Source organism: Drosophila biarmipes, chromosome 3R (genome assembly GCF_025231255.1).
Source record: "Drosophila biarmipes strain raj3 chromosome 3R, RU_DBia_V1.1, whole genome shotgun sequence".
In the NCBI taxonomy this organism is placed as follows: Eukaryota; Metazoa; Arthropoda; class Insecta; order Diptera; family Drosophilidae; genus Drosophila; species Drosophila biarmipes.
Window position 1 is genome coordinate 11,854,894 of NC_066616.1, and position 18,758 is coordinate 11,873,651.

The window sequence follows — 18,758 nt, forward strand, 5'->3', positions numbered from 1 at the left end:
GCATTCGCCTTGGCTTTGGGCTTGGGTTTCCTTTTCTGTTCGAATGACTACCCTTTTCAAGAGGCTGGGAACGCTTTTCCAGTTAACGGGCACAGAAAGATTGGCAATTGGAGGGGAGACCATGAAATAAATTTGGTAAAAAATAACAGAAACTTAAAAAAAAACAACACAGTTGGTTGCCCGGTAAACTTTAGTATTTATAAAAACAATTCTCTCATAAATAAGATAGTCAGCCAAGCTCTTATTTTCACTTTAAATTTTTTATTCGTTAAATTATTCCTATAAAACATTACTTTCCGAAAACGAAACCACATAGAAAAGTAAAGAAGAGTTTTTTCGGAAAATGCAAAAGTGATATGAAACCCGGATCTCGCCTGATTATTATAAAGAAAACTCCAAGAAAAATCCTGTAAAGTGTAAAATTTCCACCAATTTAAATAAAGCATTTTTAGTAAGCCATATGTCTATTTACCAATCCTTGCTCGCCCAGTTACTTTTGCCAACTCTAACACTTGTACATAAGCCGAATTTTGGTCCAATCGCCCTCGGAGGGACCTCGCACCTGACCCATTTCCCGTTCCACAGCTTTTCCCTCTATCAAAGCACGGATTGTGGGCTTCGAGGGATCCTTGGCGAAGGCGTTTTTCGAATAGTGCATAACGCTCTCGTAGTCATATGGGACGTCGAAGGTGGTCGTCTGGTCCATGGCCATGAACTGCGACCAGTACTTCCTCGGGATGTTGTCGTAGTCGATTTGCACGTACTGATCGCGGTCGGGGCGACTCTGCTCGTGGAAAAGGCCCAGCAAGTGGAGAGTTTCGTGTTGGATGACAGCCGGCATGGTGAGGCACTTCTCATTCAGGACCACTTCGTGGGGTCCAAAGGACAGGGGTTGATAGCCCACTCGGGTCCCGCACATATTGGGCGATTTCTTGAAGGACACGTAACGCTTGCCCGAGGGCGGGGATCCTTCGATCTCCTCGAACTGCACGCAGGTCTGTTCTCCAAAACTGGTCATTGCTGTCCGGACATTGGCCACCTCCTGCTCACTATAGTCTCCAGCTATTCGGTAGTATATCCTGTTGCCAGGCCAACGGGTCAGCGGTGATGTCAAGGCATTTCGGGTCTTGGCCTCCGCCTGCTCGTCATCCACATGGATCTCATTGTAGTAGTTCTCGTAGGACTCGATCCCTTCGGAAGCCACCAGGATGGGCCCGAAGTACACTGCCAAAAGCAGATACAGAACCGTTTGAGGGAACATTTCTTCACCATATAATTAAACTTTAGAAGTAAAGCTGCTTTTATACTCTTTATTTAAAATAGTTATCAGTTTTATTTCTGTCTCGAAAATATTCTTTAGATTAAGGTTTTACATACATACATACAGACAATTCAAAGACAGGCAATCAAACACATTCTTCAGCGAAAGCTTTAAACACTGTGCAACAAAAGATTTTTCGAATTGCTCACCAGTTTTCAAAATAAGAAGGAAAGTTACTTGTTTTTAAAGTAAGCAATTATTTTTTTCCATTTCAAATTTTAAGTCAACCAATTTTTTTGAAACAAACTGAACTTTAACATATTTTGTTAACAAAATGATCAGCGTTTTGTTGCACAGTCTTATTAACCAAATACATTCCCAGAGTAAAGCCTGCTCTCCATTAACAATCGTGGTTTTCATGGAGCCAAGTTCGACTTTATCCGCTGGAAAGACTTACATGGCTAGGGTTGCGATTTCGCATTTGCATGGCTTAGCATAGATACAATAATTATACGTTTGCATTTGCCCTATGTATGGACATTGAACTGCATGTCACTACACACTGGTGGCTAGAAAAGTGGAAACGGCCTTGATTTTCCGACTTAAGTTAATAGCCATCTCACAATTATTTATATACCCGTTGAAATATGAATATTTAGCTGTTCTAGAGCTAAAGCAGGCGGGTTCTAATTACATTATAAACTAGATTTCTATAATATTTGTATAACAAACATAGTTAATTTGCTAAATATGTCGATCTCAATTTTCTTTAAAATGAAGTAAAATAAAAAATTCAACCAATTTTAACAACATATTTTTCTAGCCACCAGTGTATTTTACCATGCACTTCAATGCTGCTTCTGCGTTTAAAATCCTCCGATAAGCAAACTAAGCACATATTCCAAAGCCCCATGCCTGGGATTGGAACACGCTAATATATACACATATAGATATCGTATATTATGGTTTTGCATTTGGGTTCTTTAGGTAAGTGCTATGTTGCTTTGGGTTTAGTACGTTTAGTTCCAGGTATAAACCAGTGGTTGATTATTGTTGTTAATTACAGTGTGTATATTTCCAAAACTTCGTTTTCTCGTTTATAAACAAACGCATCACTAAGACGTGAGTTGTGGTGGTGGCCGGTGTTTTTTTGTGATTTTTTTATAGGTATTGTGGTTTTTGGATTTTCCGTGGCTTGGGCCTGATTGAAGCAGCGTTGAGGAGTCACCGGCTGTGGGCCAGATAATTAAAATTAAACTGCTCAATCACGCCCAGGCTTTTGGTCATATTTATAGTACAAGTACATACAATATTATTTTAATCATAAGTCATACAAAATAGAGTAGCAAGAACACATAATTAAAAAGAAACTTTCAACACATTTCGCAAGCAAAATTCAAAGACAGCAAATCATCTCTTCTAGAACTTTTCATTGCGTTGCTTCGGTTGTCTGCCTGATTTTCCTTTCTGTTGGCTTCTGTTTTGTTATCGTTGTCAGTTGTAGTTATCGTCCTGATCCGTCGATTCAGGCACTTCGCTTGCTAACATCACAAATCAGTTTCCATTTCCAGTCGTTAGTAACGATCTCGTCCAGTTTCAGTTTCAGTTTCAGTTTCACTTTCACTTCTCCTTCATTCAGCATAGTTTCGAACTCTCTCTCCATCTCTAAATATACAGTAAATAGACGGTAGTCATAGTAGTAGTATTTAATGGATGCTTGTGTGGATGGCGGGCGGGCAGGCGGTTGATCGGCTGATCGGTTGCTCGAGTGAGTGATTGAGTGAATTGAGTGCTTGACTCTCGTCCAGTCCTCGTCCCGATCCTCGTCTCTAGTGCAGCTCGATGAACTCGTACAGAGTGGCTGGCACGGTTCCTTCGTAGCGGATGTCATGCTTCTTGATCGTCCTTGCAGCCAGGCACGCCAGCGTTGTGTACTTCATCGGGTCGATGATCTTATGCATGGGCGTGGGGGCCAGCAGGCTCTCAAACGTCTCGCCAGCATAGTTTTTGGTGTCCTAAGGGAAGAGCCACAAAGTTAGTAAAGTTTACAGCACAGCCTTCGATACCATACTCACCAAATGCGCTCCGCCCTCCAGCAGGATGTGCGACAGTGGCTCCACATAGGGCTGCATGGTGGCCAGGTGGAGAGGCGTGTTGCCCGCCTCGTCGATGGCATTCGGATCCGCTCCCACCTCCAGCAGGGCCTTCGCCAGCGTCACCGAGGGGAACTGGCAGGAGGGATAGCGACCGGCCAGCGTGCCCTCCCGATAGCAGGCGTAGTGCAGAGCGGTCCGGTCGAACCGAACGCGCACCTTCAAGCGATTCAGGCGGTACAGGGCGCCCATCACCTGGCGACGCATCTCCGGAGTAAGGGCGTCCGTGTCCAGCAGGGAGCTCAGCAGACAGCCTATGTGAATGGCACTTATCATGGTGCGACTCAGGGCATTCGGATCGTGGTTACAATCGTGCTGATGCGCCGAAATCAGCGTCGTTGAGGAGGAGGAAGATGCGGATGAGGATGAGGAAGCCGAGCAAGATGGCGACTTGTCAGCTGCCGGCAGCTGCTTCTGCGGTTGCTGCTGGTCCTTCTGCTGCTCCAGCGTGAAGGCCTGACCTCGCTCCACCTCCTTGACAGCCTTGTAGAAGATGGTCAGCATGCCGTCCGCCTCGATTGGAGGAACCACTCGACCTCTCGGCAGCAAGCGACCCGCCTCCACCAGCATGAAGCTGAAGAGCTCGGCGAAGGACAGCAACGAGGATTGCGTCATCGGGCTGAGAGGCTGCAGAATCTTCTGCTGCATGGTCAGCGCGTAGGACCAGAGTTCGATGCAGCGGTCAAAGCGACCTGCGTCCGCATAGTGGGCACCCCTGGAAACACAGTTAAGATTGGTTAATTAGAAGTTCGAATTAAGAACTGAAAACCAACCTAAATCGGATGTAGTAGCTGGTGTCCGGATGCGTAGGTCCTAGAATGCGCTGCCTAATGACCAGAGCCTGCATTCGCATTTCATCGGGATCCAACACCATCTCCTCCAGCTCCTCCACGCTGGTCACCTCACGAACCATCTCGTAGGCCGGCACTGGTTCCTGAACCTTCTTCTCCAGCGGTGGCTCCAGTGCACGCTCCTCCAGCGCTCGACGCCACAGAGTGAGTGCCGCTGCCATGTCCCTCTTGCGGTCCACATACGTGGCTCCCAGCAGTTCCAGAGCGTGAATCCTCGACTCCCTGCTCACGCAGGGCAATGTGATGAGGTGCTCCACGATTGGCATGTGACCGGTGACACTGGCCGCCAGCAGCGGAGTCATTCCGTAGAAGTCCACGTCCATGGTGGCGCCGTGTTTGAGCAGCAGCTGGAGGATCTGCAGGGATCCCGACTCGGCGCAGTCGTGTAGCGCCGTGTTGCCCTTCACGCTGCAGCGGTTCACGTCCGCGTTCAGAGAGAGCAGATACTGGGCGATGCGGAAGTGGCCCTTGTAGCAGGCGATCATCAGGCAGGTGTGCCCGTGTCGGTTCGCCACCTCAAAGTCTGTGGATCAAGATGAAGTGATTAGCACTTGTCTCTAAAGAGAAACTATAAATAGGGCAAGTTTCAAACCAGTTCCAGTTATTATTTTTATAGATCAGGCTTTACAAAGTACGCTGATCCAAATACAGGTTTTACAACAAATATTTTAAACTATAATTAATTTTTATTTAATTTTATTTTCTTTGTAAATAAGAGTTTTGGAACCCAAGGATCATTCACTCCCATTTACCATAACATCCCATCACTCACCCGCTCCGTGGTGCACGAGATACTTGACGATCTCGTAGTGTCCGTCGAAGCAGGCGGCTCTCAGCGGGGTCGAGTTCGTCCTGGTGGTGCTGTTGACATTCGCCCCCCGGCGGACGAGCATCTTGACGATGCCGAGGTGGCCGGCGGCCGCTGCGCACCACAGCGGTGGGGCATCCTCGATGGGCTCCCCGTCGAAGCTGACCGACCCCACTTGCTCCACGTTCGCCCGGCACTTTGTCAATAGGTATTCTACAATGTCGTAGTGTCCGTTGCGGCAGGAGATGACCAGCGGGGTGGCCCCGTTCACTTTCGCCGAGATCAGGCTGCCCACTTCGCCGGAGCTTTTGTTGTATAGCGTGGCCTGAAAAAACGGGACAGTATCTGGGTTAGTTTGGCGTTCAACTGGGGCGTAAATTGAATAATGAAATTTATGACGAGTGCGCTATCAGAAAATCCATTCATTTGCGCAGGGGGGAACACACAGTCTAAAGTACATGCATTGGAAATGATTTAAACCTTTGACCGATGTGATTCATTTTCGAGAGTAAAATGAGTCCCAATTTATAATCGATTCAGAATTTCCGTTCTTCACTGTCGAAATTAATTTTATTAATGGGTTTTTATGCAATGCAAAAAATGTTTATAACGAGCCAAAGAAAAACCATGTAGACCTTATCAAATCCCCCCATATCAGTGCCTGACTCGTGTTTTAAATACATTGTTTTTCCTGATACCGATCGAAATCACACAGAAATTCCAATTAGAAAACATTTTCATTTAATCATTAAATAAATACGATAACAATTTATAGCTGCCTTCAAACAAAATGATGACGAACAAAGCGAATTGCTGGCCGAGCGTGAAAATAAGCTCAGGTGGCCTGAGCTCGGGGGATAGCAACTGGGTGGGTGCGGAGGTTACGAGCGATAGGGGAATCTGAGAGATACACATGGGCAGAAATCAGCTGGGGAATAAATACGTATCATGTCTCTCCTCTCAGTCGCCCAGCACACGCCGATGATTTTTATTGTGCGCCAGCCGCCTGCCTCCCCTGCCGAATCGAAATTGAAATTCATTTATGTCAAGCGTGTTTCATTTTCGCTTTATAGTATGCTAATTATGTTGTTTGCCAGCGCGTGCAGGGGTGGCGGTGGGGCGAAGAGGGGCCGGTGGGAGGCGATGGGGTGGGGCAGGTCGCCACATTGGCTACTGCGAGTAGAATCAGGCTACAAGGGAATCAACAACGCATTTCCACTTAATTCACCTAAGCATATTCAAATCATTTGCATATTTCTACACTGGACAGCCGTTTTTTTTAATTTTGTATTATCACCTTAAAGCAATACCTCCAGGTATCCTAATTCTAAACACAAGTGAATATCAAGGAAATAAATTGCGTTAAAAGAAAACCCTGACTATACCATATCTATTCGAGGAGACAATAGCATTTTCCACCTTTCAAACTCAATATGAGCATTCGTCCGTATGTCTGTGTCACCCAAAAATCACCCCCTTGGCACCCCCCAACTTCCGACCCTGTCTTTTTAGAACCAGAAACGAGATAAGAACAAAGAGGAGAGCCAAGATAAAAGATGCCAGCCAAAAAAGAGGGGAATGGGGCTGAAAAGACCTTGTGAACGCCGCACGGCTTTTTCGATACAGTCCAACCTGCCAAATAAGTAACCCAACCAAGCTGATAATAAATAAATAAATATCATTAAAAAATAAAATATCATAATTCTTTTTATTATATCTTATTATACCAAAATCATTAAAATAGAAAGAAAACAACCTGTTCTTATTTAAATTTAAATTTATTTATGTAATATTTTGTTTTTTAATTTATTTGTTTTGTTTTATGTAAGAATTATTTCTATCAAAATTTGAATCCATATTAGCTATATCCAGGGCATCTAAATACCCCCCACTCACTTTTATTTCTCTCTCTTTTGACCCAAAAGTTCTAGCCACATGAAATAGCTTCCTACTTTCTGCGAAGAGAATCCCCTCTTGGCCAACTTGCCTTCTCCCGATATTATGGCCATCGTCACCAGACAGCCGAATTCTTTGTTTTGACCCCTTCAGAACCCCGCCCCTGCACGACAATCAACGCCTCGTGCGCGTGACAAGGAAAAAATAACATTAAAACGAAACCGAGAGAAAGCAGGGGAAATGCAAAATAAGAAACATTTTTGGCAAGACTATTAAGCGGAAAACGTATTTTGAAAATTCTGATTATTGGGAAGTCTTTTCGGCACAACAAGTGCAGGCGCACAAACAAATCGAACAATGAGAATTACGCATTAATTTTGCATTTCATGCGCTGCGAAAGCAAAAGCTGAAATACTCGTATATTTATATTTATGTTACAGTGTCGCGTCATCGTCGATTCCATTTTATTGGCTACTGAACTTTTCGCTTTCGCACCCGGGGGGAAATTGATCATCATCGCCAGCTGGTCTGTTCTTTTCCGCCTTCTGATCAATTATGATTGCGACTGTGACAGCCGTGAATCAGCTTAACGTTTGAGTGATACGAGAACTCAGAGTGAGCTAATATCGAGGGAACACGGAACCATAATCTCGAGAAAGATCCACACACTTGACTCGACACACTCCCCTCAAGATTTTATTTGAAATAAAAATACGGTCTATAGGAAGTATATTCTCTGAGCTCACTCTGCATAGGATTTTTAAGATCGTCATTAAATACTACACGTCTTATTTATAGTATTTATTTACCTATTAAAGACTTAAACCTATATCTTGAAATATAAGTGAGAGCTTGTCAGAACTAAAGCTCGCTAATGTCTAAACTATAACTAGTTGGGGCTACTATTGCATCATTAAATATCTGTTTTATAACTCCATTACTGATCTTGTAACACTTTAAAAGCTGTAATTATTGATATTAATTCTGTAATTCACTCAGAAAGGCACCTTGAAAGTGACTTTGTTTTAGCCGAGTGCCGTACAAATTACTCATTCTGTTGTATCACTGATTTTTCTTTGCCTGCTTCCCTCTTAGCCTCTATATATCTTCCTTTTAGCCACTACTTAACCTTGTTACCCGGGTCCGAAGCCGAAAAAGCTTCAAATGAAATGAAAAGTCAGTCTGGCAGCGGTGGAGAGGGCAGTCCGTGGGGCCCCAAAAGCCAGCGGCACGTGAATTCAGGGCGGGCCGGCGTTCTGGGGGCGTGCCAGTGTCTCGGTAGGTGGATTGGGCGGTAGCAGCAGTAGGGAAAATCAATCAATTGTGCTCGGGTCGCTCCACATTATGCTTATAAACTTGTGACCCCGTCCGCATTGCCTCGAAAAAGCGGAAATTCAATCAGGAAATCGATCCTGGGAAACTCTTCACTTGCTAAATGCTTTAGCTCAGCTAATTATGCTAAGTGGGCAGAGGTCGAAACGATAGAATGTCCAGCGATAGTGGGAAGCAACACTCGGCTTTCGAATACAAAATTAAGCATGTAAACACTTTAAATTGAGTACAGCACTTGTGGGTTCAGAATTTGCAAGAATCAAAAGGCCCTGCTCGTGAATATTTATTGGCTAACTCAATTTGCTAAGCAATAAAAAACCATTAAGTCCTCGGCCTTTATTTACCGAAGATTTAATCCGACAGTAACCAATGCGCACTCAAGCACTAACCCAATATTTATTCTGGCCCTAGCCCAGAAGTAACTCGTGGATTTTGACACATGCAAGTAATTCATATCTTAACAAGATTGTATACTGTTTGCCTGCAATGGTTTGGCATTACAAAATTTGCATTTGCCATTCTAGTTAAACAAGTGTGCCACAAAACGCATTCTCCCCACAAATTCTTGTTTGTTTTTCCAATTAATTTCGGGACTCAGAGAAAATCCCCAAAAACCGTGAGGTTCCCCCGCAGAGAAGATGAGTGAAGAGCGAACAAGAAATACACCCAAAGTCCGAATGCAGCGGGCCAAGTTAATTTATGTATTTTGGATTCCTATAATTTACCTTGCGCCGGAAAAAAGAAATGTGAAAATTTCACTTCCACAAAAGGTGGAAATAAATTTCATTTTAATTCGTTGTCTGTTGTTCCTGGCTGGTTTCGCAAATTGGGGAAATGTAAAACAACGCTTTCCCAAGGTAATCTGTTGCTTCTGAGCGATTCGCATATTTGTTCTCGCTTTTCAGGAGGAGAGTGAGTGGAAGCACCTTGGGGCCCGTTTACCGCTAGGCACAAATGTCAGGCGAAAACGGCCTAAACACTGCTATTAAATTAAGGCAACAGCACGAACAAACAAAAATTGTCCGTTTCCGTGTAATAAACAATAAACCACTTTCCATTGTTGTTGCCAAGCCACTGTGTTTATCTGTTGCCCATTTGTGTTGGCCTGTGTGAATTGTTGGCCGGTCGTTTCGCTTGGCGATCAGTTTTCTGCTTTGACCGTTCGCCATATTTCCATATCCCCCTCCACCTGCAGCACCATAAACCCCCTTCGCACCGCACACGCATAATTTATTATAATTTTGACATTGAACGAGTTCAATGTCGATGATATGCAAGTAGACAACTCGAGCCTCAAGTTCAGCCGACTTCAGACTTGGTCATCACACTCCAATATAATTCAATTTGGGATGCCGATCGACCGTTCAACTGGGCCCTGCCTCGAGAATCAGCAGTCGATCGGTTTGGGGGTCTCGCTGGCCGGCATTCAAATCACTCGGCCAGCGTCAGACCCCAAGTATTTGGTTTATTTGTTAGCTCAGCCGCGACTGCGCGACCGGCTCAAGGGTGACAAAAGCCAGACTTTTGGGCCATAAATCCAAAACGGGCCCAAGTGACCAGTAGCCGCCAGCGCTGCACAAACAGAAGCCCCGAGAAAGGCATTGAAACAAAGCAGGAAGAGCAAAGACACTGCAGGAATGCCTTTTAAAAGAAAATATACTATCTTTTTTAAGTTTTCTTTCTTTTCAATATTTATGAGTTATACACAAAGCCAAACTTTAGTTTAGCTAATAACAAGCAACAAAATAGTTAATAGTAACAAACCATCGAATTGCCAGTTTTACCTACGAAACAGTTACTTATTGTACTTATATTTTATTATCTTTTCAATATAAAAATTTTTTTATACTTTTTTAAAATTTCTTTTCACATAAAAAAACTTTAGATTAACTAACCTTTAGCCAACAAAATAGTTAATAGTACCAACCCATCGAATTGCCAGTTTTACCTACGAAACAGTTACTTATTGTACTTAAATTTTATTTTCTTTTCAATATTTATGAGTCCTACACAAAAAAAAAATTATAACTTTTGACTATTAAAATAGTGAATGGTATCAAACCATTACCTACCAAACAGTTACTAAATAACTTTAAAATACACTGCCAACAGTTATTTTCAACTATAATTACTTTTAGTAGCAGATTTTTTCGAGTGCAGCCAGCTGGAAATGTCAGCATCAGACTGCGCAGCCGCAGCATCAGCATGGGATTTTGAGGTCAACGGTGATTTTAACGGAGCATCTCTGAGGCGAGGCACACAAAACTGGTTCAATGGAAGGGTTCACACTAGAGCACTGCCGGCAGTGTCAGGGTCAAGGCTGTTCGGGTGTCTCAGGGTGTTTGGATAAATGGAAAAATACTAATCCATTAAATGAAGCGTGGAAAAGTTGAAAAGGGCTCCCTCGTGCTGCGATAAAAATTGGTCTTTATCAGTAGACACACGCTCGCATATGGATGGCAATATTTGTATTTGGTTTTTTAGAGATAGTACTTTTAAGGGAGCTCCTATTTCGCTTGGCAAACATAAACACAGATAGCAGATGGGATTGAATTCGAGAGATACGTACGGCTCTTTGTGCGCGGCGGTTGCTCTTTCTGATTATACTTCACAAATTTTTTTATAGAAGCCCACACGAGAATCGCACTCTATCCTCCAGTTTGTTGCTTTAGTTAATCGTGCGATGAACTTGACTGCTTGGATCGTAGAACAAAACAAAGTAGCAAATGAAAAAACCAAATACAAAGGAAATGGGTTTAGTGGGGTCGAAAAGTCGATACCCCACAGTCTTACGGGGATGTTGGGTTTTTATAGTCATCATAAAACATATAAACACGATGAAAGCTGGATGGCAAGTGCGTTAACAGGAAAAATCAACAAAAACTCATACATTTCTGGAATATGACTCTACAAATGAGTCGTCTTCCTATTGTGGATTAAAAAGAGATTCCCATTCGTCAAGTATAATAACAAAAAACATTTTTTTAAATAATTTTTGAAAAAATTATTGAACTGGCGGATCTATAAATGTTTCTGCCCACTTCCACTTTGTCTTTCGTTCTCCTTGTGAAGTTTATTTGGCATCGTAAATAGTTAAGATGGGCGATAAAAGTGCACTGAGCGAAATAATAAGTGGTCGCGTTGCTAGGCTACTCAATTCACAGTCATGGCTAATTACGCGGGTTGTTAAACTTCAAATCCGGATGTCACCTTCAAGGAAATATAATTGCTTTTTGAATGATTATTTGCATTTATTCTCTGTTTCGTTGTTTTACGCTGGCAAATATTTTGTTTGGCCCAAAGAGGTCAGAGAATTTAACGACACTGAAAATGCCTGACAGTCCACATTATTGATTTCCGAACTGACTTTATCGGTTCGGCCCAGTTCTACATGATGTTTTACCAATCCAGGCTATTTACCCAATCAATTGTTAGGCTTTCGCTATGAATACATTAGCTCTAAAGTATTGTTTACTTATTGAAGGCTTTATAAGGCGAACCGCTATGATGCAACAACTGTTCCAACTTAAAATATACGAAAAATCGCTCGTAGCCGGCCAAATGTTTAGCTTAATTACGAGGTTCTACTCGGCTGTTGGCAACTTGTTTTAGCACTTCCTAATGCCACGTTTCACTCTACATAGCGATTGCATAATGGCCAAAAGCTTGCCGAAAAGTTGCAAAACCATTCTTAGGCTTCAAATATGGCAAGACGGCTCGCACCGAAGTTTCTCGATTGCCAAACAATCAGCGGAGGAATTCTAAATGGGTTTCTTGCAGTGCACAGACCAAAACAAAGAACTTAAATTAAATTCAAGAGTAAAGAGTGGAATATATTCAGGCTTCTCCGATGGAGAAGAAACGCACGACGAAAAGTCAAAGAACGCCATCATTATTTACAGACGAACAGAACACGCACGCGTTCGAAATTGTATCTTGTATCCATGATCGTACATTCTCGATTCTCGGCTTCAATTGTGTTGTTATCTTTGTGGCTGTTAATTGCCCTTCCTCGTTCAGTTGATGTTACTCAGCTGGTAAGTATGTATTACACAAAAAATACGCAGCTGTGGAATAATTTGGAACGTTTGTTTAAGATATGATAAAAAGAATTATAAAGGTTTTTAAATTATATCTGTGAGTACCGACATCAGAACATATTTATTAAAAACGTCTTAAGATAGAAATTTTAAATATATTTAAATACTTTAATACAAAGTAAATAATCTTTAAAGGTTAGTAATACTCGACAAAATATTTCCTTATTTTCAAAACCAACATTGCTCATAACTTTAGACTTTTTTGGTTTTTTTTTTATTAGAATTGTATATTGTGTATCTACAATCTAGGTAATATTACTCAATAATAATATTTATAAAAATGCGTAAAATGATGTCCATATTGTATGAAAGAATTTAGATTGTAATATTGATTATAATTAAATACTACTCAGAAAATATGAATAAGAAAGGATATATATTTCCAAGTTTGTACCTATTTAAAAAAAATAACTGGAACCTCGTTACTATTTTTTTGAGTGCACCTGTTTATGTACTCGATGATGTCGGTAAACATTCTCGTACTTACAGAGACCAATGGCCACAAAGCCAGCGGATGACAAAGACCACATCCACGTCCACATCCACCATCACATCCACATCCACATCTACCGCGTACCGGAGTCAAAGCAAACCAGCCAGATTGGCTCTGACCTTACACACACCGCCGAGAGCTAATAATCAAGAAGCAGTTAAATGGCAAGCAAGTAGAAAATAAAAGTATAAAAGAAGCAGGTCCCCGAGCTGGGCCCCGAGCCTCAACTCCACTCGGCTCAAACAGTATTGAAGAAATACAGCAAAAACCTTATAAAGCAGACAACATTTTCGCAGTTTGAGGTTGGCCCAAACGAGCAAATTGCAAGGCACAAGAATCAGCCTCAACCCCAAAAAAACCGAAGAGAAACAGCTGTTGACCAACTAAAAATTCACTTTTTCGGTTTTTGCATAAGGCCAAAAGCCGACCGAAGAGCGAGTTGGGAAAACCAATAACAAAGCGTACATCGACTTGTCTCAAATGCTGTGCCTTGGCAAATGTTTTGAAAACGCTCGAGAAACGCTGCCTGATTGGAGTGTTTCCTTGGGAAACGTTTTCTCGAATTCGATTGGACTTTTCGGGCTGTTAGTTGCATGTAATTAAGAGCAACATACTACGAATTTAACGAGGCCCAAGTGAGAATAATCAATCAGCTTCCGTTAATTGCTTATCGTTACAAGGTTAGTCAGTAATGACCAATTTTAATAAAACGTATGGATAAATATACTCAAGATAAGCTAAAGCATTCAGTAATTGCTTACATTTAACTTTTATATTCATCAAACATTTGCTTGATTTATTTTTACTTTGTAAGGTGTGTTAAAATCTTAAATGTGTTCCTCAAAAGCCAGAACTTCAAGGGCACTGAGCCCTAGCTCTCCTAAGGTGAGCGGCAATTAACTTAATTGAAACCCGTTTCAGTCTGAATTAGTCATTGAACCTTAGATCCGTTCTTGATTAAAAGCTGGCTTAAGGGTCAGAGTTTGCCAGCTTGTTAAAGCTATTAACACAAGCCATTTGAATGCACTCAAACCGGACTGGTGGCTCAAATCCATTTAGACGTGTTCATGTAACTTATAGAGAAGTCAAACTGGCACGTGGCTGGCGAGTTGCTTAAATAATGGGGTTATGATTTGATAAAGAACATTTCATAACGACAGTTTAGATATAGCAGAAATGTGCGGTTTACTAGTTTGAGTTACTAAGATACTTTCCTTGTAATATGTACTATATGTTTTTATTTAGGTCCCAATCTTCGGGCTTATGTTCCTAACCCACTTCTCTACCTGCTTGCTAACGGGTTTCCAAAGAGTTTCTAAGAGTCTCATAAAGCTATCTACGGATCTTCTGAGCTGGTCTAGTTCCCCTATCCACCCTCAACCCCATCAATCATCCGATCTGGCCCCACATCACGTAGAGCTCGGAAGACGAAGCACGAAGTGGAGGATGAAAATGAAAAAGAGGCGACGAGAACCAAGAAGTATTTCGTTGTGTGTACTCAACTTCAAGTGGCACTTCAACTTCGTGTACGGCGTCCAGCTCTTCGGCGAGGTGTTTTCAGTTTTTGCGCCATGGGCAGGGGAGTCGCTGGGGCTGGGGGGCTTCTTATTTTTGGAACAAACATAAACAACGGCGAGCAAGAAAAACCAGTTCTGTGGGGCGAAGGCTAGAACATGTTGCACGTCGTGCCGCCAAGCAGGTTGCCTGTGCCGCGCAGCCTCTCCCCCATTCGCATTTGGAGCATTGAGTGCAGCAGCCCATACACGAAAGCTATTTCGGGGCGCACATGTACATAGGTGTATTCTGTATTCTATATATTATTTATTTATTCCATTTGCAGGGGCAGCACACACTCCGCCCCGCAGCCCAAAAAAACTCACACCCCCCGAATGACACATTTCCAGGGTCGGGCCCCGGCAGCCAGGAAGTTTGACGAGACCAACAATAACTGAAAACGAACAGGAATATCCAGCTCGTGATGCACTGGTCAAAGTAAGGGATTACTTTTAAAAGTACCTTTAAGGTGTAAGAGTGGGCAAATCATTGGAACTTTTGGGATGCAGTTTTCTAAGCTCAAATGGTATACATAACTTTATTTTGGTTAGTAGTTTATGTTATCATTTAACCAACAAAGGAATAGGGAGTGCTATAAACATTGTTTACAGTTTCAGTTGCTAAATCATTGGACCTTTTGGGATGCAGCTATATAAGTTTAAAATAAATACATAGCATTCATTGCAGTTCATATTATCGATTGATAAACAAAAAATTTCAGTTCTATGAAAAGTACCTTATACGCATAAAAGTTGATAAATCATTGGAACTTTTGGGATGCAGTTTTCTTAGGTCGAAAAGAATGCTTAATAAATACAAAAAAAAGTGCTAGAACTTGGAACTTTTGGGATACCGTTATCCAAGCTCAAAATTAATAATTAGCTTTTATTACAATTGTAGTTTTTACTGCGGTTTCATGAATAAACAAAATTCTAAATCGTTCATATAATATCTTTGTAAATATGTTTATCTCATTTTATTCATTCGAACGATTCAAGAACTAAGTCACAGTTAAGTTTCGAGTGCTCCCATTGACCTGGGGGTTAGTTTCTCCCTGTGCAGAGGGTCGAGCCTTCCCGGTCGGCGTGATTGAACGCTTTCAAGGATGATTGTCAACAGCAGCGGCTGTGGCAGGAGGAAGCCGAAAAGCGCGGAGCAGAAACAAAGCCAGCGGAATGGCTCTTTGTTCCCACCGCTCGGCATAATAATAATTTCAGTAAGCGAGGTGCGTTCGTTCGGAGGCGTTGCTGGGGGCAGAATCTCTATAAAAGAAGGGGAGGGCGACGGGGTGTCGGGGTGTCGGGGGAGCTGCTCCGGCAAGTGACAATCGCGGAAGTAGCCGCCGCTGACGACGTGATTTCAGCTGTTAAAATCGCTGGCGCTATTAACGTGTTCAACAGCAACGTGGCCCAAATGCAAAAACAACACTCGGGCAAAATGGTTAAAAATACCTGCTACGCGTTGGGAGCAGCCATCGGGTGAGAGCCACGAAAACACACAAATAATAACAAACAGCGAGTGTCTGAGCCGATAAGATAAGGCCGCCGAAGGAAGTGAGTCGCGGGTGGGGAAAATGGGAAATGAGTGGGGGGAAACCAAGAAAACCCAAGCGCAGGCTTTGCAGATTAATTCTATAGTTATCTCTAGACACACTCGGCATTTGCTCTACAGATCTTCAAAGCGAGAGTACCCCAGATTATTTATAAGCACAGCAGATAAGAGCTCTCCGAATTTTTTGGAACCTGCCCTTTGGCTTTTCCATAATTTGTCAATAATCCTCTGATAAGACATTGTCTTTGGGTCGTAGACTAAGAACAAAACAGTAATACTTTCATTTAAGTTAAAGTTTTGTTTAATTTTGAAATAAAGTAATGTGGTCAAATCCCATGGTATAATATCACCTTTCAATTTATGCAACCTTCGACCAATCCAATTGCCTTGTCAACAAGAAGTTTTTTAATTGCTTTGACATAAAATTACCGCTTCGGGCAGGGAGGGTTTTAGCAAACAGAATTACTCGGCCGCATTTGCATTTCCCCCGGCCGCCCCAATTTCCATGTCATGTGTGTATAATTCTGCGATGCGCCCGGCCCAAGTACGCGCGAAACATGGCCGTGCTAAACTTAGAATCAAACACACTAATGGGCCCGCACAGCCGTACTAAGCAACAAACACCCACGCGCCGCAGTGCGAAACAATGCGAAACTGGGGGCCAAATGCCGAGCGGGGCTCAATGCAACAGCGCCAATTGCAGTTGCCGCTGCTGCTGCTGCTGCTGCTGCTGTGTTTCGCTTAATTTTCTGCCTCCGCTCCGCGCTGTGTGCCAATGTCAAGCTGCCTCTTGGTCAGATACACATGGACGTGGATACGTATGGCTGTGGAGCCCGGGCCCCAGCCCAAGAACTTTGGTTATGCAAAGAGCTCCGGTGCCGCGACTCTTGCAGTCGCAAGCAAAAGTCTCGGATCCGATACGCCCACCAACGCGTCCAGCCAACATATGTATTTGTTATTGTCTTGCGCGGGGACTAAGCGTTTGGCTAGGGTTTAGCTATAGGGGGACGAGCCATGAGCACCACTAACTGAAAATAACTAAGCTAAGCACTGGGTTTGGTGGGTGAATTGTAAAAATATTTCATCAGGAATATGTTAAATGTGTTTATATCAAGGAATGAGTTCGAAATGCCATTTTATTAGCTCCAAGTTTTTGAAAATATTCTAAGTACTAAAATATTACTTTTTGTCCGCATATTTTTTAGAAAAATACAATTTTTATTTTACTAGGTTATAAACCTTTGCAACGAGATGTTTTTAATGGATTTTCAAAAATTAATGTATTAAAAACAAATCAAATTATGTTGTTATCAATTTCTGAAGAAAATGTTTTTGTCCGCATTCCAAATTTTATTTAAGCCCCAGAAAACATAGAAATTTAAAGACCTATCCATAAATACTATTAATGTAGGAATTAGAATTGATAAGAAAATTATAACTTTTCCAAATAATAATAAACTTTTAGAGGCCGGATGGATAATTTTTCAATGAAATAATCATTAACGTGGAAAAAGGCTCATCTATAAAACCCTATTAAGAGTATTTTTATCAATACTAGATTTGCAAGGTAAAAATCAACTTATAAAGGTCGGAAAATTTAACAAATAAGATTTACTGAACCAAAAAAGGTAGATTTTTTCATGCAACATAATTTAACCATAATCTAGCTCTTTTCTGGCCAGATTCGAACACGGGGCCTAGCAACACCGCTGGAACACATGCGCGGGCACGGCTAAGCTGCCTGCGAGTGTGTGCGTGCCGCAGCGCGTGTGTGTGAGGTGAGCGAGAGAATTTTATTGATTAGTCACAAGGCTAAATAAGCTGTCCAGTCTGTTGAGCAGCTGAGACAGAGATTTCCAGCGGCAATCGCAATAAGAACCTAAGAAAGCAACTTTCCAATTGGACTGCCAGTGCAGGTGAACCCCAACTGCCGTTCCAGAGCCCCCGCAACTGGAAGCCCCCAACTCACCTTCAATTGCGCCAAATTGTTGTCCCTCGCCGCGTTGAAAACGATGAATTTGTAATCCATTTTGTGAGTCAATCAGTTGGCATAAATGCCGCAGAAGCCCGCTCGCTGAAAACTAATGCTTTTCCTCGTTGTTTGGCGGCGAAAAGAGATTATTTTGTTGTCTCGCTTTGCTTCTTTCTCCGCCTTCGTCAAGAGAAAGGGAGGAGAGTGGGCGAGAGAGAGAGAGTGAGAGAGAGGGGGAGCGAGATTCTTGAGGATGCTTTGTTGTTGTTGTGGTTATTTTTTCTAGTAATTTATTTTGATGTGTGGTCGTCGTCGATTTTCTGATTTTCTGATTTCTGCACAAAAGAAGAACTTTCCAACCGAGCGAATGAGTAATATGTAACGATTGCGTTCGCCGTACTTTTTATTGCCTTCGCTTCCGTGTCTTCCTGGCAATCGTCGTGTTACATATATCTTTTTGCGCACTTTTCATTCGCCGTTGTGTGGTTTTCGGGCCTCGGGAGACGAAAACTTTTTTCTTTGCGCTTCGATTCGACTCGATTCTGGCTCTCTAAGGCGGTTACTAGAGCCACACGGGGCACTTTCTGCGATTTCCACTGCTCAGCACAATTCAGATCCCTTCCCGAGTTCTTCGAAAACTCGTCCGACAGCCAGGAAGCGACCGACTTGGTAGGAAACTCTTTGAAATCGCCACGAAGAGGCGCGCTGTTTGAACCGTCCCGCTCGCGATTGGAAAATAGAGTGATTTGTTTGTGATTCCGCCTAGGGTTGTGGCTGTCACAAAACG

The 18,758-nt window shown here is 42.6% G+C and overlaps 2 protein-coding genes across 2 annotated transcripts; both read right to left on the minus strand.

Annotated features, from left to right (window-relative positions):
• Positions 1-422: 422 nt before the first annotated feature.
• Positions 423-1,280, minus strand: LOC108031711 (low choriolytic enzyme). Its single transcript, XM_017105376.3, has one exon. The coding sequence runs from the start codon at positions 1,259-1,261 to the stop codon at positions 506-508; it is 756 nt and encodes a 251-aa protein (XP_016960865.1). The 5' UTR covers positions 1,262-1,280; the 3' UTR covers positions 423-505.
• Positions 1,281-1,296: 16 nt separating this feature from the next.
• Positions 1,297-18,719, minus strand: LOC108031710 (protein fem-1 homolog CG6966). Its single transcript, XM_017105375.3, has 5 exons — positions 17,969-18,719; positions 5,038-5,398; positions 4,188-4,788; positions 3,337-4,129; positions 1,297-3,276 (listed from the first exon to the last, which is right to left on the minus strand). The coding sequence occupies exons 1-5, from the start codon at positions 18,026-18,028 to the stop codon at positions 3,091-3,093; spliced, it is 2,001 nt and encodes a 666-aa protein (XP_016960864.1). The 5' UTR covers positions 18,029-18,719; the 3' UTR covers positions 1,297-3,090.
• Positions 18,720-18,758: the final 39 nt, after the last annotated feature.

Bases quoted from the DNA above. Each gene is read 5' to 3' on its own strand.
- LOC108031711 (XM_017105376.3), bottom strand. From the start codon at position 1,261: ATGTTCCCTCAAACGGTTCTGTATCTGCTTTTGGCAGTGTACTTCGGG.
- LOC108031710 (XM_017105375.3), bottom strand. From the start codon at position 18,028: ATGGATTACAAATTCATCGTTTTCAACGCGGCGAGGGACAACAATTTG. The intron at 4,130-4,187 runs GTTGGTTTTCAG...CTGTGTTTCCAG, and splicing joins AGCTACTACATCCGATTTAG to GGGTGCCCACTATGCGGACG. The intron at 3,277-3,336 runs GTGAGTATGGTA...CTCTTCCCTTAG, and splicing joins TGGAGGGCGGAGCGCATTTG to GACACCAAAAACTATGCTGG.